Source organism: Panthera uncia, chromosome C2, assembly GCF_023721935.1.
Source record: "Panthera uncia isolate 11264 chromosome C2, Puncia_PCG_1.0, whole genome shotgun sequence".
NCBI lineage: Eukaryota > Metazoa > Chordata > Mammalia > Carnivora > Felidae > Panthera > Panthera uncia.
In genome coordinates this window covers 26,920,046-26,947,915 of record NC_064810.1, presented here as the reverse complement: position 1 = coordinate 26,947,915, position 27,870 = coordinate 26,920,046, and the positions used below count along the sequence as shown (strand labels likewise).

At 34.8% G+C, this 27,870-nt stretch overlaps 1 protein-coding gene across 8 annotated transcripts in view; it reads left to right on the top strand.

The window, feature by feature from the left end:
• USP25 (ubiquitin specific peptidase 25) overlaps positions 1–27,870 on the top strand; it is a 149,722-nt gene that overhangs the window by 82,849 nt on the left and 39,003 nt on the right. For all 8 annotated transcript variants that reach the window (XM_049627976.1, XM_049627975.1, XM_049627974.1 and 5 more), the window contains 9 exons: positions 2,672–2,745; positions 7,356–7,504; positions 14,087–14,214; positions 14,835–14,930; positions 16,248–16,406; positions 16,991–17,217; positions 20,785–20,855; positions 21,533–21,761; positions 23,309–23,509. In XM_049627976.1, the coding sequence (XP_049483933.1) occupies positions 2,672–2,745; positions 7,356–7,504; positions 14,087–14,214; positions 14,835–14,930; positions 16,248–16,406; positions 16,991–17,217; positions 20,785–20,855; positions 21,533–21,761; positions 23,309–23,509 (1,334 nt within the window). The remainder of the gene's footprint in view (positions 1–2,671; positions 2,746–7,355; positions 7,505–14,086; positions 14,215–14,834; positions 14,931–16,247; positions 16,407–16,990; positions 17,218–20,784; positions 20,856–21,532; positions 21,762–23,308; positions 23,510–27,870) is intronic.

Below are 27,870 nucleotides of genomic sequence, written 5' to 3'. Positions count from 1 at the left end.
AAGCCCAGGGGTGACAGAGGCTTTGCCTCATTACCTCTCCTGGGATCACCACAGCAGTGAAAGTACATGGGCTCTCAAAGTTTTTGCCACACATCACTTCTGCTCACGCTTTGTTGGGCAGAGCAAGTCATGTCATCCACTTGAGTTCAAAGTGAGTGAGAACGCTTTACACCCATTAGGATAGCTACCATCAAAACCCCCAGAAAATAACAACTGTTGGCATGGATGTGAAAAGAATTGGAACCCTTGTGCACTGTTAATGGGAATGTGAAATGGTGCAGTTGCTTGGGAAACATCATTGTGCTTCCTCAAAAGATTAAAAATAGAATTACTATTTGATGGAAGGAATACCTTCACAATATATACGTATATCAAATCTTCACGTTGCATGCTTTAGATTTTGTCACTTATGCCTCATAAAGATTATATGATCCAACAATTCTACTGCTGGGTCTTAAAGAGATAATTGTACACCCATGTTCATAGCAGCATTATTCACAATAGCCAAATGGTGGAAACTACCCAAATGAATAGATAATATAATAGATGAATGATGAATAGATAAATAGATAAATGGATAGATAAATAAAATGTGGTATACATACAGTGGAATATCCTTAAAAAAGAAGGAAATCCTGACACATGCTGCAACATGGATGCTTAGTGAAATAAGCCAGTCACAAAAGATAGACACCATATGCCACTTATGTGACGTGTCAAGAGTTGTAAAACTCAGGAACAAAGTAAGAATGGTTGTTGCCAGGGCCTGGGAGGGAGGGAAAAGTGTGGAGTTGTTCAGGGAGTGTTGTGTTTCAGTTTTGCAAGATGAGAAGACTCCTGGAGATTGGTTGCACAACAATATGAATATACTTAACATTACCGACTAAACACTTAAAAATGATTAGATGGTAAATTTTATGTTATGTGTATCTTACCTTAATTAAAAGTTTTTTAAATGGGGGTGTCTGGGTGGCTCAGTTGGTTAGGCATCTGACTCTCATGGCTCAGGTCGTGATCTCACAACTCTTGAGATCGAGAGCCCCCATTGGACTCTGAGCTGACAGTGAGGAACCTGCTTGGGATTCTCTCTCTGTGTGCTCTCTCTTCTCTCTTTCTCTCTCAAAATAAATAAACATTAATTTTTTTTTAATGTAAATAACATGTGAGTGGGAAAGTATATCTTAACCATGTACCTGAAACTAGAGAGTCAGAAATCTTTTTTTTTTTTTTTTTTGAGAGAGAGAGAGAGCGCACAAGCAAGGGAGGGGCAGAGAGAGGGGGACAGAAGATCAGTAGCTGGCTCTGAGCTGACAGCAGTGAGCTTGACATGGGGCTTGAACTCACAAATAGTGAGATCATGACCTGAACTGAAGTCAGCAGCTCAACTGACTGAGCCACCAGGCGCTGAGGCCAGAAATCTTTGTGAAAAGTACTGACAACTACCATACTACCTCATAGGATTGTTGTGAGGATGAAGTGAAGCCCTTCCCACCAGTTGTTTTAAGGAGTAAATGGTGATGCACATTTATAAAGACACAGTGTCCTTCACCCATCCCCCACCCTTTTTTTTTTTATTTTAGCAAATCAGTTTTACTGGTTTAAACACAAAATTTATGAAGATAAATTTTATACACAGTTGTGGATACCACACACTTTTATGTAGTAATGCCAAGATAAACTGTTTTCAGACCACAGAGAATAAAACAAAAAGAAAAGGTTAAAAAAATTGTCAACTTCTATTTGCTTCAAGGGAAAAAGAAAAAGAAAAAAACAATGTATCTGAGAAATAATTTGGAAAATTCACAAATGACTGTGCCTGCAACATGAAGGATGGAGTAGCTCCTTAGCTACTTTGGGTCAAACCCAGTGTTTTGCTCCTTCATTGTGACAGGCTGTTATCTTTGAATGTTGTGTACTGTTCTATTTTAAATTTGGGAGATTACATATTAAAAATTTACAGAAATTGCCTCTGATTAAGGGTGGCTTTTCTTTGTTCCCAACAAGTCCAAATAAGCATGTATTGCATAGAATAAATGTATGAGATCAGAATGAACAATTGTAAGGAGAAGATCAGTACTCCTTGAGCATAGACTATGTCAGGTCTTCTTGTTTTTGTTTTTGTTTTTTTTTTTTTCAGGATTTCTCCACTTTTATTTTTTTTTTTTAATTTTTAAAAAACGTTTACTTATTTTTTTATTTTTATTTTTCAATATATGAAATTTATTGTCAAATTGGTTTCCATACAACACCCAGTGCTCATCCCAAAAGGTGCCCTCCTCAATACCCATCACCCACCCTCTCTTCCCTCCCACCCCCCATCAACCCTCAGTTTGTTCTCAGTTTTTAAGAGTCTCTTATGCTTGGCTCTCTCCCACTCTAACCTCTTTTTTTTTTTCCTTCCCCTCCCCCATGGGTAGGTCTTCTTGTAATGTTGTGCCATTTTAACCCTACAACAGCCCTTTGAGTTCAATTACTATTATTATCCTCAGTTGACATGTGAAAAAATGGAAGGCTAAGTTTAAGTGCCTTATCCGAGGTGATGTAAATAGCAGCAGTGATAATCACATAAATAAATGTCACTGACTTGGCATATATTGTTCTTTTAATGTTTTCTCTGTTACATACAGATACAAAAATTATAACCACATTTATGTTTTATACCATGCTTTAGGGATGAAGAGAAGCCAAAGAACCCCATGGTAGAGTTGTTCTATGGGAGATTCCTTGCTGTGGGAGTACTTGAAGGTATGGTTATGCGTTTTTATTTATTACATTTGAAGGGATATTATTATCGATTAGCTCTTGTCTTGATAGTGACTCCTTATTTGTTGACTGGTTTTTAATTTTAATTTGACTTATTCTGTCTACTGGTTCCTGTTGCATTGTTACTACTAATCACTTGCACAGAAAACACAGAATTGAGTGAATGAAGAGGAAGGTACAAGGTCTGTTATCACATACTAATTTATACTGGGTTAATGTTATGCTAATAGTCTTTCCCTGAGAAGGCTTCTGTGATTCTGTGAATTTGGGGGTACAGGGATTAAGGGGGCATTTGGTTTTGAAAATGATCATTGGAGTTGAATACTGGTTTTGCTATGATGATCACTGTTTTTGAGGATTTCAAGTCTATGAATGTTGAAAGCTGCATTTAACAATGTAGCATAATCAGGGTATTGCATTTTTGGGGTGATTATAAAATTCTTTAGGTTCTCGTTTTCAAGAAAGAAGTGTACTCTTTTGAAAAAATCATTTAAGAGTGACACTACACTATCTACCTTAAATGCCTATTACTTTAAATCTGGGTCTAACCAGTTACTCTTCGGTTTTCCTAACAAGGGAAGGGAAAGGACTCATTAGATATACTTCAAATGCTAATAATTACTAATCCCAAAGCATGAATTTTTGAAAAAATTTGAAACATTTGAAACATTTTCCAAATTTTCAAAATGGCCCAGCACATCAACTTTTAGAAAGTTAACCCAAATCACTTGAAGTATAAAATTTGGAAAATTGTTTTTCCTTCAGGGTCTTAAGTAATGGATTCCTATGAAGTTTCATTTGAACATAATTTTATAGTTTGGGATTCAGAAAAAGGCAGACATTAACTCAGGATTCAGTCAGGCGTTTAAAAGGTTACACTGTCAGTACATTTTTTAAAATTGTTGCCTCAAATACTGAATATTCATTATATAAATAGTGGGATATTTTCCAGTTTGGATTGTCCATACTGTCCTACTGATTTTTACTTGAAGTAGAACACTGTATTTGAAGCAGTAGGGTGGCTCTAATCAGGTTGACTGTGTACTATTTATACCCTTTCTACTTCTGTTACCTTGATTCTTGAAAGTGATTTATTGGGGCACCTGGGTGGCTCAGTCAGTTAAGCCTCTGACTTCAGCTTAGGTCATGATCTCACAGTTTGTGAGTTTGAGCCCTGTGTAGGGCTCTGTGCGGACAGCTCAGAGCCTGGAGCCTGCTTCAGATTCTTTGTCTCCCTCTCTCTCTGCCTTTCCCCTACTCACGCTCTCTCAAAAATAAATAAACATTAAAAAAAAGTGATTTATTGAAATAATTAATTTGTCAATCAGTATTGAAGTCCTGGTACTGGGTATTAGTTGTTTCAAAACTATTCTACATAAATGTGATTTTAGTACATTTCCACACGACCTATGTATTTGCTTCAGTGAAAATGATTTGGTTTCTTGCTCTTATCACTTTTACATATATTTTCTTAATGCTTTCTTTTAGACCAGAGGCTCTCAATTGGAGGTGATTTTCATTTGCTTTCTAAAGTTCCCTCATTGCAAAAGTTCCTCAACTTTTCCAGAACATCTAGTCCATTGACCCTTTCATTTTATTCCTCTAGGCCCTTTTCTTTACTTACTTCTTTGCCCATTATGATCATTCTTAGAAATCTCTAACACTCCCTTTCCCCCATTCCCCATCCACTACCTCTCTGGCTGTTCTCTGACCGTCACTGGGATGTTCATTTTCTCTCTGTGTGCACCAAGTACCTGAGTATTACTGGGGAAAAGTCACTCAGTGGGCAAACTAGAAATGTTCCATGAATTTGTAGCAGATACTAAGTGTCCCTGGTCCCAATCCTGTGACACTACCTGGCATCCTTACTTGTTTTGTTAAATCACTGTCTTCTATCCCATTTTCTGCAATAACGATTTTTATCTTTTCTGTTTTTTAAAAAAAATAGTTTAGAGAGAATGCACGTGCACCCACAGTGGCAGAGGGGGAGAGGTAGAGGGAAAGAGAGAAAGAGAGAATCTTAAGCAGGCTCCACACACTCAGCATGGAGCCCAACATGGGACTCGATCCCAGGACCCTGGGATTATGACCTGAGCCAAAGTCGAGAGTCGGACACTCAACCTACTGAGCAACTAATACCAATGCACTCCTTACCTTTTCTGTTTCCAATTTAACCTCTCTGTCTCTCCATTCACTCAGAAAGACCTTCCTTCAGGTTTTATGGATTTACCCTGAAGCTAAGAAATCTAACCAGAGGTCCTAAGGTCCCAAATCTAATTTTGTTTGTAATTTTCTATCTTAGGTCTTAAAAGCAAGTTTCTCAAATATGTGAGTTTCAGCCTCCACAACCTGGATCCATCCCAGCCTATACCACATTCTTTTTATTTGTCCTTCCAGATAATAAGGAATTATTCAGTCTTACTTGAAAAGGCTATTGTTTATATGTCCTCAGGATCTCACCCCTTCATGCTTTCACTCAGACCTTGCCCTCTTTGTTATCTTGCCTTTTTCCTGTATTTTCAGCTTCTCCCTCCACTGTCTTCCTCATCAATATTTAGATGTGGTCTTGTAACTCCCATTGTAAACAAAAAAGAGCTCCCTTCACATAGTCTTCCAGTTAATCTCATTCAGTTGAGAGAGGAGTTTGTTTTTACCTGCTAAGTCCCCATTTATTCAACCCATCCCACTTTTGCATCTGGCCCCAGACTTCTTCTAAAAGAGCACTTTCTAAGGTTATCAATTTCTAATATGTGTTCAAGGCTGTCAGATTCCACTTAGTTCTCCTATTGAACTCTTATCAACTATTCATGCTATTTATTCTTTGTCCCTTTTCTTCTTTTTTTAAAATTTTTTAAAAGATTTATTTATTTTTGAGAGATAGAGCATGAGCAGGGGAGGGGCAGAGAGAGATGGAGACACAGAATCTGAAGCAGGCTCCAGGCTCTGAGCTGTCAGCACAGAGTCCGACGTGGGGCTTGAACCCATGAACCGTGAGATCACGACCTGAGCTGAAGTCAGATGCTTAACCGATTGAGCCACCCAGGCACCCCTGTTCCTTTTCTTTTTTACTATTCAGTCCTTAAAAACACTTCTCTGGCTTCTATGGTACCATATTCCCTTGGCTGTTTTTCCCTATCTCTGCGGGTACTTCTTAGAAGTTGTAATTATAGCCTCCTGTTTTATCTAAAGGTAGGCGATCCTTGGGACTCAGCTCAGGCCCCCTGCCTTTTCCTGTCTGCTGGTTTCCCTCGGCAGAGTCTCATTCACTCTCTTGATCCACCGCTGTCAGTAGCCAGCAATTCTCTCATTTATAGCTTCAGACCAGAAGATTAATTTTAGTTACAGACTCATATCCAACTCTCTTCTCAACTTGAAATGCCATGGGCCTAAAACTGTGATTGCCACTACTGCCTTAAAACAAAAGGAAAAAAAAAATTCCCTGCTCTTTATTTAGTGGAGCCCCTTTTAGAACATAAACAATCGAGTTGCTTATGCTAGAAATCCGAGTATCATTCTTGATACCTTTCTTACTCTTCTGTCCCCTTTCCTGCCAATGAACCACCATCAATCATATATACTCCTTCCTGAATATGTGTATAAAAATTTCATCTGCTTTTGTGCACTTTTACTATTAACACCCTATCCCACACTGCCTTTATTTCTAGATGGATTCTTTAAGTCTTCTAACAGTCTACCATCTATTTAACACAGAAGCCATAAAGATGTTTCAAAGATAAAAATCTGGTCCTATTATTCCTAGATTTAACTATTCAGTGACTTTCTGTTATACTCCAAATATATTGAGGAGAAAAAAATTCTTAACATGGGCTTCTAAAGCTTTATAGATTTTGTCTCCTTACCTGATTCTTCATTATCATCTTCCTGTTGCTCCCCTAAGGAATAATGTCCTCCCCTTAAGCCTTCAGATATGCCAAGTTCTTTGCATCCTTGAAGTCTTTGCATGTGTTGTCCCTTAGCCAAGAATTCTCCACAGCACCCTGACACTCTGGCCTGGCTAACTCCTACTCACCATTCAAGTCTCAGTGTAAATGTCATTTTGCTATGGAAGTCTTCTCTGCTTTACCCTCCAGCGCTAACGACTAGGTTAGCTCTCCTTTTCATACTCTCTCACATTACTCTGTTTTACCACAAATTTTTATAGCACTTATAATGATAAGTAATTTTTTGTTCATAATTATATGTACAATTAATATGTGTAATATCGTTCTTCCAAAAGAGGCTGAGAGTTTCCTCAGCTCAGGGACCATATATATCTGTTTCATCTACTGCTATACATATTCTCAGTGTTTAGCACAGTATCTTGTCCTTAGAAAGTATTTTTTGAAAGAATATATGTATTTACACACACATACATATAATTACTTCCATATATACAGGTGTGTAATTAATATCTATGGTTCGATGTGAATGTGCATATGTGCATGTATAAACCAACAAGAAAATTACAATGACTACTCTGTGGAACATAATCAGAGTTATGGTTTTCAGGTTCAGGAGGTAATTCATACACATTTACTTTTAGTGGCTAAAAGGCCATATTGAGTGACAATTAACTTTTCCTTCTTCCGTAGGGAAAAAATTTGAAAATACTGAAATGTTTGGTCAGTACCCACTTCAGGTCAATGGATTCAAAGATCTACATGAGTGCCTAGAAGCTGCTATGATTGAAGGAGAAATTGAGTCCTTACATTCAGAGAATTCAGGCAAATCAGGCCAAGAGGTGAGTTTAGCATCTTCATTTTTCATTTCTCCCCAGGTCTTTCTTACACTGCTGTAAAGTATAATTTAAGGCTCTAATTATATAGCTGCCTAATACTTGAGAAAATACTCAGATTATGTGTTTGGATTTAATTATGGTAATTTAGACGTTTGGGAAACCTGCACAAACAAGTCTGTAATCTTACATTAAATTCTCACTTAAACAATTTAGCTTAAAATTTTCTGTTAAAGCCTTCTTTTAGGACATTGTTAAGTCTGTTTAGAATTTTTAAGGAAGGTACCAGTCACTGTGGCATGTTAGTCCTGGAAGTGAGGAAGAAAAACACTGATAGGAGGGTGGAATTTTATATAGACATATGTTACTAATATCAAACAGTGTTGGAATTTGTCTAGATTCCCTTTTTGGTAAAATTACTGTGTAATTGCATGAAGAGCAGATGGAAGAACTTGGCTTTCTCAAGAGAGATATAACTTAAAAAATATAAACCTGTTTGTTTCCACTGATCTCTGTCTTTTCATTCATGTCTCTAGATCCATCTGTATATCCATCCACCCATCCATAAATTCATCCGTATGTGTTACTAGAATAGAAGGCAAAGGACAGATCATGTGCTGCAAAATCGCTTATCATTAAGCAGTTGCTGATAGTTGTCTACTTGTAAGCTCCATTCCGGAGGGTAGAGAGCATCATATGTGTTATTCTCCACATAGCCCTAGTGGATAGTACAGTGACTGCAGGTAGAATTATGTAATGACTGAATGAATGAAATGTCTCAATGTTACCAAAAAAGTTTCTGAGGTCGTTATCCCTGAAGAGGTGCTTAATAAATATTAAGCGATGGTATCTCTGTGTTTATCTAAAAAGGGGCTGAGTTCTTGTGTCTTTGAAAATAAATTGCATGTATCTAAATTTGTGCTTTTTGTTTAGAAAAAGATATGATTAATCATTTTTTTGTTCTTCATCCTCATTTCCTTCTCTTCTCTTATGTACCCAACAAAAAAAGAAAGAAATAACATTTACTCTTTTTTTGGCTTTTTGTTTTTAAGAGTGGGGAGAGAGCGGGGGTAAAAGAGAGAAAATATTTGAGATAGTTTTGCTCTCTACATCATAGATCATCTACTTTAGTGAGTCTCAGCAGATGCCTAAGCCCTGCTTCAGAGCTGTCCATCAGAATCTCGGGTAGGGATATGGTACCTGGGCCCAAGAGCTCCGCTCCTGATTCCCATATAGACCTCCAACTAAGAATATTTAAATTAGGCTTTAAATTAGTCTCTAAAGATTGGGACTCTCCTAGGATCCTATAATGGAACAAGAAAGCAGATTCCCCTCCCCACTCTGCTCCAAAATGTGATCTGTTTTCTGTTTAATAAAAGGATGACGGGTTGGGGCAGGGAAAGGAGGGATGGCATTCTCCTTACTCTATCAAACTGGCCTATAAGTGAAATAGACATTGGTTTATTGGTAAATAATTTAGAAATTAATTGGTAAATAATCTCTCTCACATATTCACAGCTTTTAAAAATGTTTTTCTTACATTGAATATGAATTTCATTTATTTTAAAAGCTCTAGTTTGTTCTCCATCTTTGGCTTCATACCCTGAATGCCCTATACTGTAGTATGTATTTTCTGCCTGGGCTTTTACATCCAACCTAAGGGGTACAGTCATTTGTTTCCTCTGAATTCAGCAGTTTGTAAGCAGTCTTAATAATAGCAAATTCAATTACCTGTGATTCCTATTACCAGTTGCCTAGATTTGCAGGACACATTAGTTTCAATAATAATTTAGCCTGATTTAAGAGACTATCACTGACTAAAGTAGACTGTCTTAAAAGTTTTTAATAGTGTGCTTAAATTATAGCTTTATTTCATTATGTCTTTCAGAATAACTCTTTTGTTTCCTAAGTATCTATAAAGACCAATGAATAACATTTTAGGTTTGTTTCTAAATTCGCATAGTCCGTGGTGATAAAACCTTTTATCTCCTACACTATTATTTAGTAAAAATTATTGATTTTACTGTGATACAGAAAACATCTGCTTTGCTGAAATAGCTGTAGTCTTGTAATAGAGAAGACCTCTAGTCTCATGAATCACTCGTGTTAAAATATCCAGTGTGGCCTATGAGAGTTTAAATTTCTGGAATGACATATCAAGAGACAACTGAATAAATTAAAAATGATTATATGTAAGATAACTGTACAAATACTTTTATAAATCATAAATTTTAAATTTTAATGAAATTGTATGCAATTTATGGATGAATCAAACTATCTTGGAAAGCCGGAGATTTTTTTGATTGCCTGTTGGAGCAAAAAAATTTCAGATAGTAAGTACCTCACTTCTATAAATAGCGTGTTGTACATTTTCTTTTGGTTACTGCTATTCACATATAAGTATTGTACTATCCTATGACTTGCATTTTTCACTCACTAGTGTATCATGAACATCATTCCATGTGAATGTGTATGGCTTTACACCAGTCTTTTTAAAACCGGCATAGTATCAAATAGCCTGTATTTCTAAAATTAAACAGATTTAATTCTTCTGTAAGACAGTAGTTGGACAAAGAATAATTTTAAAGAATGCTTATGTATAAATACCCTTGAGAATTTAGGAATGAAGGATAGTCAGAAGTGGGATCTTTGGGTCACCAGGCGTACTCGTGAAAATGTAAATACTGCCAAATTTCCCTTAACAAAGCTGTACTAAGTTATAGTCAGAGTACTAAGAGAAATTTTATGGAGCTTTGAAACTAAATTAGGGAAACAGCACCTACATGTACCATATTAGACATAGGTAAATGTTGTATGGGAAATTTATCTTTAAAAGTGAAAAGGCACTTTGTAGTCCGTTTTCAATTGCAACAACGTGGGTGGAACTACAGGGTATTATGCTAAGTGAAATAAGTCAGAGAAAGACAGATATCATAGGACTTCACTCATATATGAAATGTAAGATATGAAACAGATGAACATAAGGGAAGGGAAGCAAAAATAATATAAAAGCAGGGAGGAAGCAAAACATAAGAGACTTAAATACAGAAAACAAACTGAGGGTACTAGATGGGCTGTGGGGGGGGGGGGATGGGCTAAATGGGGAAGGAGCATTAAAGAGGGCACTTGTTGGGATGAGCGCCGGTTGTTATACATGGGGGATGAATCACTGGAATCTACTCCTGAAGTCATTATTGCACTATATGCTAACTAACTTGGATGTAAATTAAAAATAAATAAATAAACTTAAAAAGAAAGTGAAAGGGCAAATGTGTGAAGCTGATTCAATGACTAAAACTAATTTTTGAGTTGGAATAGGAAGTTTTTGCTTTTCATGCTTAATTTATATCCTGGTTTTGTCTGGTGTTCTGTGGGAATCTGAAACCGTATGTCTGCTTTTTCTGTCTGCTGCTCCCTGTGTTCATGTAAAATCACCAAAGCAAGGTATTTAAAACATGTTAATAGAAAAATCAGCTATTAGAACTCATAAAAATTATTACATTCTCTCTAGAAAATATTTGTTATAGTCATAATAAGTTCAGGAGCATTTTTGTTGCCCATGTTGATTATGTATTTTTTTTATTCACTGCCCTAATCTGTTACTTCTGTAGGGTTGTTATACAATATAATATAATAAATAATAAATGTGTTTACAGAAAAGAATAAAGCCTTATTTTTACCTTAAATGACTTGTGTCTCACAAGCATGGCATGCCAATTAGAGAAGTAAATACAGTTTTTTATTGAATACAAAAATAATATTCTGAAAGAAAAACATCTGATTGTTGTATATGTAAAATTCTAGTTCTCTACTGCTATACTTATGCTAGACAAACCCGTAATATTTTCTAAGATGAATTAAGGAAATGTCTGGCTGTCTCTTCTTGTCCCATCAGCTTTAGAATAAGAAAGTGAATTGGGGCGCCTGGGTGGCTCAGTTGGTTAGGCGACCAACTTTGGCTCAGATAATGATCTCAGTTTGTGAGTTCGAGCCCTGAATCCGGCTCTGTGCTGACAGCTCAGAGCCCGGAGCCTACTTCAAATTCTGTGTCTCCCCCTCTCTCTACCCCTCCCCTGCTCACACTCTGTGTCTGTCTCTCAATAATAAATAAATGTTTAAAAAAAAAAAAAAAAAAGAATAAGAAAGTGAAATCCTTCCACTCTTGTAATATGAAAAAAACTGTCACTGTTGTTAGAGTAAAAACAGTCACAACGGAGACATATTACATAACTATTATAAACATTCTTTCTTAAGGTATGGAAGTTATTTCCTGGACTTTTCATGGTCTACAGAGAAGCATATGCCCAATTTGGGTGATTTTATTTCTATTGGCCATGGTAGGTTTCCATGAGTTAAAGTATGTAACTATTTAATTTTAATGGTTGACATTTAAAATACTGCAATAAAATATGAAAGTAATAGTTCTTGAAACCTACTTACTTACTTTAGTATCATAAATTGGAGTAGAGAATATTATCCTAAGGCATCAAAAGTTTTCTTTATGATATATATGTAGTATGATTTAATTTAAATACTAACTTTAGTTTTGCATTAGAATTAACTAAAATTTTTGCCAGCGCCATGTGAGAACAAATAAATAAGCAGACTTTGCTCTAGAGATTTTAAAACTTAAGAGTTGCTTCTGGTGTTAGCTCTTTTGTAACTTTCCAGTCAACTTCAGTTTTAATAGCCATATAAAATACATTTCTTCAACTTCAGCTTTTGGTTAAATAGAAACCGAATCTAACTCAGGAAATTGCAATTCATGTAATCATAATTAGCGTTTGGGGAGGGAGAAATAGTTTTGAATAACCATTTACATTTATTAGCTTTATTTAGAGAAAAGTAGCAACTTTTAAGATCTTAGTCAAATTCAGTTTGCCAAATGTGCATTGTTCCTGCTTTTTGGGATGTTTGAATTTAAATTAGTGTACTCTTAGCCTATTGACATGCATGGTGGCACTTTGTGGCACTTGAAAATACCACCATGTGTAGCAGTTACTTTTTATAGTAGTACATTGTACACTTTATAATAAGTATTTAAAAATAATTGTTACGTTATTTTATATTTTATTTGGTGATTCATGAATTTTTATTCATTCTTTAAAAATATGTTTATGTAGTTAGGGCACCTGGGTGGTTCCCTTGGTTAAGTGACCAACCCTGGTTTCAGCTCAAGTCATGATCTCACAGTTTGTGAGATTGAGCCCCGAGTTGGGCTCTGTGCTGACAGTGCAGAGCTTGCTTGGGATTCTCTCTCTCTCCCTCTCTGTGTCCCTCCATGCTTGGCTCTTGCTCCCTCTCCCTCTCTCTCAAATAAATAAACTTAATAAAAAAATTATGTTTATGTAGGAGTGCCTGAGTGAGTGGCTCAGTCAGTTAACTCAGTGGCTGACTCTTGATTTTTGGCTCAGGTCATGATCTCATGGTATGGGATCAGTCCCATGTCAAGCTCTGTGCTGACAGAACAGAGCCTACTTCAGATTCTCCCTCTCTTTCCCTGCCTCTGTCCCACTTGTGTGCATGTTCTCTCTCTCTCTCTCTCTCTCTCTCTCTCTCTCTCTCTCTCAAAATAAATAAATAAATATTAAAAAAATATCTTTGTGTAAAACTTGAATCTTTTTTTATGAAAATAATTTTCTTTTGAGGTTTTGTTACATTTCATGCTTAACTAAACAGTTGCCGAAGTTTGTGGATGGATTGGCTGGCTCATCATAATGAGACATTTAATTTTTTAAACACTAGTCATTTAAAAAGATTTTAAATATAGTTACCGTTAGTATAAATTTCATATTTGTTAGTAATCTTTTTCTTAAATTAGAATTCCAGTAGGAAAATTAAATTTAAAACAGGGAAATACCAGTCTCTAGTTTTTAGTGTGAGAACTGTGATCATTTATGCTCTAAGAATATATTTGTGTGTGTGTGTGTGTGTGTGTGTGTGTGTGTGTGCGCGCTACATCCTACAAGTTGCTTTGTCAAAGGTTTTGAATGGTGGTCAATTGTAGTAAGTGTATGACCATTTCTGGTAGTAATAGTGAGATAATATTGAAGAAGCCAGATAGTTGAGCTATTAAACCATAATTTTAACCAGTGTCTATCTTTTTTAGGTTAGAAAAGTTTTTAAGGTATTTATTTATTTTGAGAGAAAGAGAGAGAGGGAGAGAGAGAATCCTAAGCATGCTCTGTGCTGTCAGCGCAGAGCCCGACTTGGGGCTCAGTCTCACAAACTGCGAGATTGTGACCTGAGCTGAAATCAAGAGTTGGACACTTAACCTATTGAGTCACCCAGGCAGCCCTTTGTTAGGAATTTTAATGTAAAAAATTATCATGGAAGAAGGAGAGTTGTTAGAAGATTTTTTTTTTTCTTTCCTGGTTGAGTATTATTCCCATCCTTAGAATTTTCAAGAGGTATGGAAAACTTTTGGGAAGAAGTTGAATTTTAACTAATTTGCATATCTAGTCAAGTATTTGTGATGTCAGCATTGTGATGATACATATAAAAATGCCAGTGATAACACTCTGTGCCTAACATTGTAATGGAGAGAACAAAAAGGTTATAATAAGGTTTTTTGTTATTTTCTTTCAGCATTGGTTTACCAAATTACCACCTGTGTTAACATTTGAATTATCAAGATTTGAATTTAATCAGGCATTGGGAAGACCAGAAAAAATTCACAACAAATTAGAATTTCCTCAAGTTTTATATCTGGACAGGTATCGTTTGTTATACAGCATGACTTAATTTTACAACTGTTTAGTAACCAAGTAAAGAATTATTATTGTGTTTAGAGAAAATTTTTGCTTAATTTCTTTAGAATTAATCATTACTTTTTTGCATAATATGTTGAATACTGTTTGTCAAGGAACGTGGAGTTCTCTTTCTAGTTAGAAAAGTATAGTTACTGGGAATAATGTTATAAGGAAGTTAAAAAATTTATATTTGTATTACAGTTGTCAGAATTTTAAAAAATACTATTTTGTATTGTATAATACTTGATTATAAAATTTTATTTTTAACGTTTATTTATTTTTGAGACAGAGAGAGACAGAGCATGAACAGGGGAGGGGCAGAGAGAGAGGGAGACACAGAATCAGAAGCAGGCTCCAGGCTCTGAGCCATCAGCCCAGAGCCCGACGCGGGGCTCGAACTCACGGAACGTGAGATCGTGACCTGAGCTGAAGTCGGACGCTTAACCGACTGAGCCACCCAGGCACCCCTTGATTGTAAAATTTTAAATGAATGGATCTTCTGTGGTGTTGGCTAGACTTAATATTGTGTCTATTTCCATGATATTTAGAAATGGTAATGTTGTTAATTTTTCTTTTTCCGATAGATATATGCACAGAAACAGAGAAATAACAAGAATTAAGAGGGAAGAAATCAAGAGACTAAAAGATTACCTCACAGTATTACAACAAAGACTAGAAAGGTATTACAGCTTTAAGAAGTTATGAGCTAACTATAGGAAGTCATATTTTTAGTGACTCTCTGAAATCTTTCATTTTAAATTTGCTTTGGGTGACTTATAATTCTAGTAGTAATCATTCTGGACTAATATTTTGCTTGAGTAGTTTAGTTTTGAATTTTGTTAGAAACTAATTTATAGTTGATATTAAAGATTATTTTAGTGTTTAAAATTAAGTATTTTTACTGTCAAGTAGTAATGCTCATGGTACTGAAAAATAGATGCAAAGTTAAACTAATCTTTAAAAAAATCCAAAAAAAAAAAAAAAAAAGGGACACCTGGCTGGCTCAGTCAGTAGAGCATGTGACTCTTGAACTCTGTATCGTGAGTTTGAGCCCTACGTTGGATGAAGAAATTACTTAAAAAAACAAACAAACAAAAGAACAAAGTTAAACTAATCTAAAATTTTCTGCTTGTAGGAGACTAAATATCACTCTTGAGATTTCAATTAAAATGAATGGTGACTGTTTTTCTCCTTAGTATAGGAGATACAAACTCAGATGCCTACTAGGGCCTCATGGAGGCTTTATAAAGAAGGGAAGCAAGTATGTGTATGCTGGTTGGCAAGAGGAGCCTAGAGGTCATATCTCTGTGGAGAGGGAGTGTCTACTGTCTGCACCAGTGGGCGGTGTCACATGTGATACCACGTGTGAATATTTGAGAGCTTCCCAAAAGATGCCAGAATCTGGGCAGTCAGAAATGTTCTGTAATTCAGACAAAGTCTACAGACTGAAATGTGGCCTGAGACGTCCCAGTTTGCAACATCAGATTAATCTGTATCTCTTGTTTTAGTGTTAATTTTCAAATTAATAGCCCAAAACTTTTTAAACAAAAATAATATATTTCAATAATTTTTATTTTTTAAATGTATCAGTAATCATATTAAAAAACAATCAGAGGTAAAAGGTAGGATGATAATATTAGTCACAATCTTAGTCATGAGACCAGATGACAGCTCTAAAAATAAAAACAGTCTCAGGATATGAAACTGTCTGTTTTCATTTTCCTATTGGGTTACAACTTAGAGCAGCGTTTAAAATTTATAACAGTATACGGACACATTCAGTTGTAATCAACTTTGTTTTCCTTAATTTAGAGAACGTTTAAGTTATTTCTTAAATGTATCTTTAGTTTTTACATCTTCATTTGAAAGCAAAATTAATTTCATTGTTGAAAAAGATTTACTGAAGTGTTTTTTATCATGTTTTATAACAATTATTGAAAACAACCAAATGTGCTTTATATACAGCTAAAAGCTTTTGTACATTTTATGGTTAACAGATATTTAAGCTATGGTTCGGGTCCCAAACGATTCCCCTTGGTAGATGTTCTACAGTATGCGTTGGAATTTGCTTCAAGCAAACCTGTTTGTACATCTCCTGTTGATGATATTGATGCTAGTTCCCCACCTAGTGGTTCCGTACCACAGACATTACCAAGGTAAAAAGTTTTCTTTATACAAGGGCCAGTTCTTTCACCTATATTACATAGTAATAATTGATGCCTTTAAAAAGGTTTTATGAACTGCACATTGTGATTTATTTTAGTAGACTGTAAAAATATTAGAGTCACTTAGAGGATTGCATATTTTCTGGGTGCTTTGTTATTTTACTGTTTCAGTAGATTCTATGGATGTGAATTGAAATTTTTATCTTATCTGTTTCTGTTTGGAATTGTACTTTAGGTTGTTTTGGTATATATATCCACCTTTTATCCATGAAAATACCGTTAAGTTAGTTTTTTTCTGTAATGTAAGCAGATAAATATTATCTAATTCCAGTATACATAAGATTTATTGACATGATTAAACCATTTCTTCTATAAAACCACAATTTCATCATTATAATAATGTATTCTTCATATATTGAGATCATTGGATATTAAATTAATCCACATATTTCTCTTTTTTAAAGGAGTTTTCTGTTTGAAAATATAAGCCAATTTAATGCGTGTTTGGCGCAATTTTTGTCCAGAGCTTCATTTAGGAAGTTTAATAATAAATATTTCATGCTTTAATGATACAGCACAACAGAACAACAGGGAGCCCCTTCTGCGGAACTGCCAAGCACGTCACCTGCACCACTAGCTGCCGTTTCGTCGAGATCAGTCATACATAAACCGTTCACTCAGTCTCGGATACCTCCAGATCTGCCCATGCATCCAGCACCAAGGCACATCACAGAGGAAGAACTTTCTGTGCTAGAAAGCTGTTTACATCGCTGGAGGACGGAAATAGAAAATGACACCAGAGGTAAGAAGCTTCTCAGGGCATGGTTACTGTCACTTCAGTTGGATATGTATAATGTTAAAATTGAGAAGGGAAATCACTTCTGGATTTCATATGTAAATATTATAAAGTTTTTGTTTTTTTTTTTTGTTTAGGAAGTTTTTTTCTATAAGATAAACTAGTCTGTCTACCTGTTTTTCTGATCTTAATATCAGGTTCAGAGAGACCAAAAGATTTTCCCTGGGCTACTTAGTTGATTAATGACATAGCAGATGGTGTGATTTTCTAGTTTAGGGCTCTAAATTTATATCAAACTGGTATTCACAGCAATTCCACTGGTGAAACATCATACAGCATTGGATTTTGTATTTGTCAGTTAGGTCCTTCCCCTAAAGTTTGTGTAATGAGTTAAATTGGTGTAAAAAAAAAAAAAAAAGTTTTTTTTAGGTTTAAGAATTAGAAGTGTGAATTTTAATTTTCAGTATGCTCTAACAGATTTCCAGATATGATCTAATAGCTCAGTGCCTGTCTGTTATGTGTTTTAACTGGCATGTAACAAATTTAGAAAGAAGGACAATGCTCTGTTGGGAGTAGGAGTGTGCACGCGTGCTTGTGGGTATGTGTTGGTGTTAAGTTGCCATCTGGCCTTTCTTGGTAGGAACTCTCCTTTATCCTGAAATTATGTCTTTGCTACTTTACTATTGTTACAATATCCTTTTTCTTTTATTTTAATGAAGTCTTGTTAATATTTTATGATAGATTTTATTATACTTTTTTCTTACATGTGAAAATATATGCCATTACCGTTACCCAATATTATCCTAATTTTGTTTTTCTATGGAAAAAGAAAAATTGAAGAGCTACTGTTTTATACCAAAAGATTGGAATTATGTTAAACAATCTGGATTGTTGGATTGTAGATGCCCAACTTGCCTCTTTATAGACAATATGTAAAGAGCAGTCCTAATATAATATAACATAACAATAAGTAGGATATGATTGTTGACTGGCAATTAGCGTTAGTGGCTGTAAACATTTCCCTTCGTATTTGCCATATATAAGGAATTTTTTACACTTCATTTCATTAGTAAACATTTATTGAGCACTGTACTAGGAATTGGATAATTTTCTGCTGGACTTGGCAGATTGTGTTTGTTTTTATAAGATTCCTTTCAAAGGGGTGGAAGCTAGGACGCTTTGACATCAAGGTAGTCATTGAGGAAGGAAAGAAATGAACAGATAGAACCTACTTTTTTAGAGAAACTGACACAGGTGGGTCATTGACGAGGTGAGAGGGAGGGAGGAATTAGGGATGATTCTCTTAGTTTCTAAAACTGGTATGAATAGATAGATGGAATGTACTTTTGAAAAGAGCAAACTGGTGGGAGAGCAGGTCCCTACTTTGGAGGGGGAGATAGGAATATGATGAGTCTGCTTTTGGCCATTTTAAGTTTGAGAACTTGGGAGATATTCATACGATGAGGTTTTGGACTCTAATACTTAATACTTTGGACCTTAATAATACTGTGGATCGGGTAAGATTTTCCTTGGAATATTTATTTACTTTTATCCCTGTTATTAGCTTTAGCATTATTTTTTAAACTTTGTGTAATATTCCAACATCTGAGTAGGCTATAATTTATTTAATTTCTATATGGATACTCATTGCAAATAGTGCTGGCCCTCTACATACATATTAACACACTTTCATGAGCAGGATATATTCTTAAAAGTGTCATTTCCAGGGGCACCTGGGTGGCTCAGTGGTTAACCCTCCAACTTTGGCTCAGGTTATGATCTTACAGGTAGTGGGTTTGAGCCCCGTGTCAGGCTCTGTACTGATAGCTCAGAGCTTGCAGCCTGCTTTAGATTCTTTGTCTCCCTCTCTTTCTGCCCCTTCCCCTGCTCACATTCTCTCTCTCTTTCTCTCAAAAATAAATAAACATGAAAATAAAATTTCTTTAAATGTTATTTTGGTCCAAAGTGTGTATATTTCAAATTTTAAATTTTAACTGTTTAAAAAATTTCCCTCCAAAACATTGAAACAGTTTTTATTCCCACTAACTTATGAAAGAGCCTGTTGCCTAACATCCTCCTTACATTCTTCTAACTTTTTAAATTGTGGTAGCCTGAAAGTTGAAAGAATGGTATTTTAGTGTCTTAATTTGCATTTTCTTAATTTTGAGTAAAATCCTATTTTTCTATAAATTTCTCACTTATGACATTTACCCATTTTTTATATTGGACCATTTATGTTTCTCTTACTGCTTAATAGAAACTTTAATGGTATGGGTATTAACTTATTGCCTGTAGTGTATGCTGTGGGTATTATTTTCTCAGTTTGTCTTTGTCATTTGACCTTTTTTATGTTGATTTTGTTTTATTTTTATAAAGTAGTTTTTTTTAAACATTTTCAAGTTTACTTTGAGAGAGAGAGAAAGCACATGTGTGTGCATGTGTGAGCAGTGGGGTTGGGAGGGGCAGAGGGAGAGGGAGAGAGAGAATCCTAATTAGGCTCAGTGCTGTTAGTGCAGAGCCCGATGTAGGGCTTGATCCCGTGAACCATGAAATCATGACCTGCGCTGAAATCAAGAGTTGATTGTTTAACTGACTGAGCTACGCAGGCAACCCTATAATGTAGATTTTTTTAAGTTTGTGGAGAGAGTCTTATCTTTTCCTTTATGGTTACTAGATTTTCTGTCAATCTTAGAAAAAGCTCTTACCCCACTCTGAAGTTATTATTTTTTTGGTAGTCTTTCATGGTTTCTTCCTGATTCTTTGCAACAGCTTCATAGTATAGGGTATACTGTAATTTTATCATTTCCTCATTAACAGATATTTAGGTTGTCTCTGGTTTTTAATTGTTATGGGCAATACAGCTGTGAATAATTTTGTAGAATGGATTTCTCCTGGAAGTAGAGGTAGTAAGTTATTGGGAGGCTCAACACTATTTCCATTAGTGATCATAAATTTGTATTCAGTTAATACATATATGTGTATAGAAGGTATGTGGTAATGTTATTTTATTTCAATCCAAAGTTTTCCTATTTTCTATAAATATGTAAGGGACTTCAGATTCAATTTTTTTTTTTAATTTATTAGAGAGAGAGAGAGAGAGAGAGAGAGCGCACGCGCACAGAGGGAGAAGGCAAAGGGAGAGAGAGAATATTAAACAGGCTGCACGCTCAGTGTGGAGCCCGACTCAGGGCTCAATCTCACGACTGGGGGATCATGACTTGAGCTGAAAGTGAGTCAGGCGTTTAACTAACTTGAGCCATCCAGGCACCCCTAGATTCAATTTTTATTGGAACTTACCTTGATATATTTGAACAAGTTTACTTTTATAGTCTTGGCACATTTTGCAAGTGAACCATACTTGTTTGGTTTTTAATTCTACATTCATGTTATATCTTTTAGTAACGAGAGCTGTATTTCATCCTATACAGACTCCAAATAGTGATGGTCTTAAGAATAGTTTTAAGAATTTTTCTTTATTTCTCTAACATATTGGGAGGAAAACCATTAGTCCCTATCTCATGTCTGGTGGAGACGTACTTGATTTAATCATTAAATCACATCTTCTATCCTTAGATTTGCAGGAAAGCATATCAAGAATCCATCGAACAATTGAACTAATGTACTCTGACAAATCTATGATCCAAGTAAGTTAAATTTTGAGTTGGTAAATGCTATCAATTATTTACATATTTTTATTTATATTATTAACCTAATTCTTAACCTACTTCTCCTTATATATTTTGTTATAAAATTGCTGATCTTAAAGATTCCATATTAATATTTCCCATATTGAGTTGTATTCTCATACTGTATTTGTTGTTTATTCTCTTGATTATTTTACAATAAAACCTAGCAAAATTTTTTGGAAGGTCTTAGTATTTAAAAAAAGTAGAAAGGAGAAATTATATGATCGTTAAGGATGTTCAGATTGTGGGGGAAGAATATAGGGCTCAGTTACATTTTAACTTTTGGTATACGTTACGTAGGCCATGTTGTTAATTCAGTCATCAATTTATAATTGTGAAGATTTAGCCAGATTACACTATATTATATAAAAAATATTCATCATAAGTTCTTTATTTGAAGGAAATACATTTCAAAGTTTTGAAAATCCTATTTATACACATGCTTTACATGTCTTTAGCTTAGTTATTTTCCCCTTTTTTCTTTCATAGTTTAATTTTTTCAAAATTTTAATCACAGTTTTGTTAAAAACATATTCTTCTGTGGTATTCTCCATTCAGATAGTTTATGGGTTTCATGGAATGTTGTGTTAATAGCGTACTTAATTGTGATTAAACTCTTCTATTTTCACATTTAGGTTCCTTATCGCTTACATGCTGTTTTAGTTCATGAAGGTCAAGCTAATGCCGGGCACTACTGGGCATACATTTTTGATCATCGTGAAAATAGGTGGATGAAGTACAATGATATTGCTGTGACAAAATCATCATGGGAAGAGCTAGTGAGGGACTCTTTTGGTGGTTATAGAAATGCCAGTGCATACTGTTTAATGTACATAAATGATAAGGCACAATTCTTAATAAAAGGTAAGAACATGAAATATATAAGGTGGTCTATATGTTTTTTCATTTTTTTTTAACGTTTATTTATTATTGAGAGACAGAGAGACGGAGCATGAGCAGGGGAGGGGCAGAGAGGAGGAGACACAGAATCCGAAGCAGGCTCCAAGCTCCAAGCTGTCAGCACAGAGCCCAACACGGGGCTCGAACTCACAAACCGCGAGATCATGACCTGAGCCGAAGTCGGCCGCTCAACCGACTGAGCCACCCAGGCGCCCCTAGGGTGGTCTATATTTTTAAATAAGTAGCCCTTTTATGTGACTCCAGTCTCTAGTATGATCAGTTAAGTAATTGACTCAGAGGGTGATTGGATATCATTAGCAAATGCAGTTGGCCTGTTGTAAATGAGAAACTGGAATTGAAAAGTAATGTGATCAAGCCTGACAATTGGAATATATTTTGTATTCACAGTTAACTATTTAGTAACTACTATAAAATGTAAATCTGACCTGTTTCTCCTTGCTAACATCCCTTTAAGGATCACATCATATATTGACTCATATTTAAGCTCCTTAACCTAATATGTTAGGACTGCTTGTCGAACTGCTTGTTGTATTGTCTTTACACCAAATGATTTCACACATTTATATCACTATTTATTTTTATTTTTATTTTTTGGCAGTAATGTTCTTATTTTTTTATTCTTTTTCTAATTTCTGCTCATCTGTCAAGATTCAATTCAAGTGTCACTTGCTCTGCCAAGTTTTTTTTTTTTGACCTCTACCAAAAAATATCTCTCCTTGTGCTTTCATAGCATACCTCGGTCAGGTACTTTTACATGTTTTGGAATTGTATGTTGACATGCCTTTTCCACTTCACTCTGATCTGCTCAGAATCAGGGCCATGTCATACAATGTTTTAATAGTTTTATGTCTTATATTCTAGCATAGGCATTGCGTATAGGAGAAACTTAAAAGGTTTGTTGAAACCAATATAATCAACTTTCCAACACTAGCTAGGCAGTCTACTTACAACTGAAAGCTGAAATATATTTTGTGGTTCAATAACTTTTAAATACGACTTACATAGTGGTTTTTAAATATCTTGCTATATTGATTAGTTTTCAAATTGCATGTAAGTATATTGCTGTACTTAACTGCTTTAGGTGAAAAAGAATTTTAGTTCTATTTTGAGCTTAATAAGGTTATGAGTTATTCTCATTTTTTGATAATTTTTATTTCATAAATAGTCAAACATCTAGTATTTTCTTACAACAGAAAAAGTAGTACTATGTCAATGTTTGAGTAGTAGATGATTTTGACTTTATGTCTTGTTCCATTTTTTTACTCTTTAAATTAAGAAGAAAAAGCTGAAAATATTTCCATAATGGATTATCAGATGTTTGCATCATTGTTTTTCCAAGCATTTGTTTGAGTTTTCTTTTAATTTTTAATATTGATTTCCTAAATGGTAATAATTCATACTTTAAATCCCATTTGAAATGCATCCTATTTTGAGCTTTGCACTTCCTTTAATTCTTAATTTTATATTAGTTTTTGAAATATGATTTTCAGAGGAGTTAAATAAAGAAACTGGGCAAGCTCTTGTTGGAATTGAAACATTACCACCGGATTTAAGAGATTTTGTTGAGGAAGACAACCAGCGATTTGAAAAAGAACTAGAAGAATGGGATGCACAACTTGCCCAGAAAGCTTTGCAGGAAAAACTTCTAGCATCTCAGAAGTTGAGGGAGTCAGAGTCTTCTGTAACAACAGGTTAGTATAGTTTTACTGAAATGTATTTTATTATAATATATTTATTACTGATATTTTATTATAATAATAAGATACGTTCTTTTAAAAAGAAAACTCTAATTATCTTAAAGTATGAAGAAAGAAGCCAGTAAAAATCAACTGAAATTCCATTACTCAGAGATAACCACAGGTAACAGTTTAGCTAAACCCCTTTGCCAGGCAGCACTGTATACACATATATACACACACATCATATATGAGATGATGCTGCTAGCCCTTTCTTTACCTACAACCACCTACTTAGATTGGGCTTGACCTTTGGCCAGAAGCATAGAAAAGCCATGTAACAGACAAGTAATCCATACCTTTTCACTACAGCTATCAGGAGCATGAACTCTAGTAATTTCCCATTTGGACAAAATAACACTATTGGTATATCCATATATATTTTGTGTAGTACTTTAGGTAATATTTTGTGTAATTACACTCTTATTATAGAGCAATCAAGGTTTTTCAGAATTTTTATTTTTATTTTATTTATTTTTAAAGTTTATTTATTTACTTAGAGAGAGAGTGGTGGGGGACACAGAGAGAGAGGGATAAGAGAGAACCCCAAGAAGGTTCCACACTGTCAGTGTAGAACCTGACATGGGACTCGAACCCACGAACTGTGGGATCATGACCCGAGCCAGCCAATACCAAGAGTCAGATGTTTGACTGAGCCACTCAGGCACCCCTTTTTCAGAATTTTTAAAATTACAAACAAAAAATTAGCTGAAACTGAGTATCTAATTATTTTAAATTAAAATGTGTATAGACCCATAAAATAGAGGTCAATGTATAAAAATATAAATATTTAAAAATATTCTAAAGTTATTAGTTGAAGAAATTAATAAAATATTCAGAGTAAACACAGTAAAAAAGTAAACATGATTCTAGCAAAGTTGAAAATAAAATGTCTTCTGATTTTTTTTTAAAGATTACTTTCATCATCACAGAGTTAATATATTTTAAGGCAACATATTTTCTACTGTGAAAATGTGCTATTTCTCTGTAGTAGTTGGAGAAATCAGAAGAGATAAATGCAGATATTTTTGTCAAACTCATTTGTCTCATTTTTTATAATTCTCAGTGGATCTTTTCAAATGACCTTTTTATGCAACATGTACATGTTTTGTGTTTAGTTTTTAAGAACGCATTTTAAGTGTTTAATTTCATCTTTTACAGATAGATTTCCATACAGATTACTTAACTGAATTTCAGCATTATCATTTGAACTTTAGAAGAAATTACTCTCTTAATGGAAGATGTACAGTACCACAATATGATATTATGAATTATGTAGGCAGATATAGATCTGTCTGGACTTGTTAACTTGTTTTCATATAAATTGAATAGTTGAGTCCTTGATCTTGACGTTAATAGGCATTGATTCAGAAGTTTTAAAAAACCAAGATAATGGTATTATACCAATACCACTTTGCAATGTGGTAAGCTCTACCATGACGCAGGACTATATTTCTTTTCATACTGTAAGAGCCACCGTGTAGGCCACATGAAGGTCTGTGGTTTCACAATAAATCCGTTTCATTTTAGTGACTTTGTCTACTTCAGTAGGAAATGAAATCAGTAGATATCAAGAGGTTTCTGTGCTCAAATCATAGTGTATACATTATAGTTCCTTTCATTTTAGAACCAATTCCATCCCCTTGTGATTTCATCCCTTACCACCCCTTGTCTTCTATACATATCCTTCCCAAACTTCTCCCTGGAACTGACTCCAGTGGAGCTACTTTGTTATACCTCCATTAGCTTTTCTGCACACCTTTTCCATGTGGCTGTTATTAGTGGGAGAATGTGGCTGCCTAATTGGCATAAGTGATGGTGGTACCTAAGTACTCAGATGTTAAGGTGAATGCATTCATTGGTTAAGCTCTAACTCTGTTCTTGGCTCACCTGTATTTTGTGGCACCAAAATATTAAATGCTATACAGTCTCCTCTTTGTCTTGTCTCTCACAAGACTAAATTTACAGACTTAATACATTTTATTTCTGTTTAAACTAATACATTTTCTCCATTAATATTCCTGTCTGACTTTGCTCTACCATTTACATTCTCTCTGTATAAAAGGCCACATTTCCATGCCCCATACCCTTTATCCTGGCGAATATCCCCTACCATATACTTTAAATGCTGTTTAATAATTTCAAAAAATACTAGTAGGTGTTGGGCATATATTTTCCTGTTTCTCTTTTTAGTATTAAAAAAAATATGAGAATGCAGATGTATTTCTGAGAGGGATCAGAATAACTAAAATATAAAGAGACACAAATGGTCAGTTTACATATAACTATTATGGTAATTATCTTCCGGATTGGGTTTTTAGAAAGCTGTGGCAGTACTGCTTCAATTGGAAACATTGAGTTCTCTATAGAGAATTGCTGGAAATACACAGTTTGAGTTAGGAATAGAATGTGCTATGTCTGTAAATTTGGGGAGTGAGATTATTGTTTCTGTTGTTTCTATTGGTTTCTATTACTATTATTTTACATATCCTATTAAGAAGTCCATCCTCTTTTGCAGGGTAATTTAACATATCACAATTGAATAAGGGGGCTCATTCATGTTTATTAGAACCACTTATCTCTCCTATCATTAGTAGAGAAATTTTACTTTAATGCCCATGTCATCTTATTTCTTTTCACAGTTTCCAAAGTAATTGCTCAATTTGGTATATTTTCAGCATATCAAAGAGAACCTGTATTTAAATCTCTCAGGTGGACATTAAAATTATGAGTGACTAGTGGAAGTAATACAAGGAAGTCTTGTTCATAGTGATTTTTCTTTTCTCCTTGCAAATCTTCGCAATAAAGCTGTACTGTAAAAGCTATTAAAATCCTATTTCTTCTAAGTGATATTCCAAAGAAAAGTATTAATTTATATAGTATTAATGAAATGAGTATTTGTCCTGCTAACACAGTGACCAAGAAATCCATAGACCTCTCTTCTCTAGTACTATTCCTTGTTTTACTGATGAAACTAGTAATAAATGATGGGACCAAAAATTATTTCGTCCTTTTCATGCTATCTCCTTAAACCTGCTTACTGCAAAGAAAAACTTGCCTGAACACTTACATTTAGAGATCTATTCAGTAGTTCATTACTATGAGTATATATGTCAGAAGTAGCTGGGGAGTTTTCTTGAGTATAAACAGCACACTGCACCTAAGTAAGATCACCTAAGACTTAACTGGGATCAGAATCTCTGAAGGAAGAGTCGAGAATATATATTTTTAAAAAGACCTTCAGATATTTCTGAGACCGTACGCTTGGTTAAACAGTATGGCTCCAGGCTGTATTTATAAAACAGAGAAATTATTTGGAAGGAGAAAAGAGCTTTGCACTTTTACTTGTGTTTCTCCTATCTTCAAGTACTTATTAAGGACTTAGTAAGGACTTCCTTAACAACCTGTATAGCATATCCAGATTTTTTTTAAAGGTAGAAAAATTAAGGTGGTAATGGTTGATATTGGTATGAATTGCATTCCATAACATTTCATAAATTTACCTAGAGGTAGCATGTAGAAATCACTCTGGGACTTTTCTACAGATACAGTCTACAAGTAGAAACAAGCTGATATTTCAGGAAAGTACAGCTGGTTTCTGAGAGTAAGACCTGGTAGAATGAACAATATCCTCATTATTCTCAAGTTCCCTTAAAACAGGGACTGAGTGATTTTCTTATTTATAGCTCCAGAATCTAGCATAATAAATGACATATGGTAGGTGACCCTTGAATGTTTTCTGAATTGAATTCATTTCCTGTGGAGATTCCAATAATGAGTTTCCTACACGTGATACTCATTGTATGGGAATACTAGCATTTTTAAAGTAAAGCCCAAGAAATTATACATTAGAGAAGCAGGCTAAAAATGTGTGGTACAGATGTAGCTCTGTCCTAGGTAAATTTTAGATTTAATTTTGGTTTCTAAACCTCTACCCCCCACCTTCCCATGATTTTGTTTGTGGTAGCTCCCAGGAATTTGAAGTCTTAAAAGTTTGGTGATTCTATGCAACCAGCCTACCATGGCTCTTTATAGCCTGCTTTGGGGGAATCATTGATTTTAAATACATTTCTAGAAATGAATGGTCTGCATATCTTTGAAATAATCTTCTTTAAATATTTTTCTAAGTGTGAATGTAATAAGCCACTCATCAGTAAGTCAAGGTATTAAATATTTCTTTTTTAAAAAATATTTTTTAAGTTTATTTTGAGAGAGAGCATGTGTGTGCACGTGAGCAGGGAGGGGTAGAGAGAGAGGGAGAGGGAGAATTCCAAGCAGGCTCCATGTTCTTAGGGTAGAGTCCAACATGAGGCTCA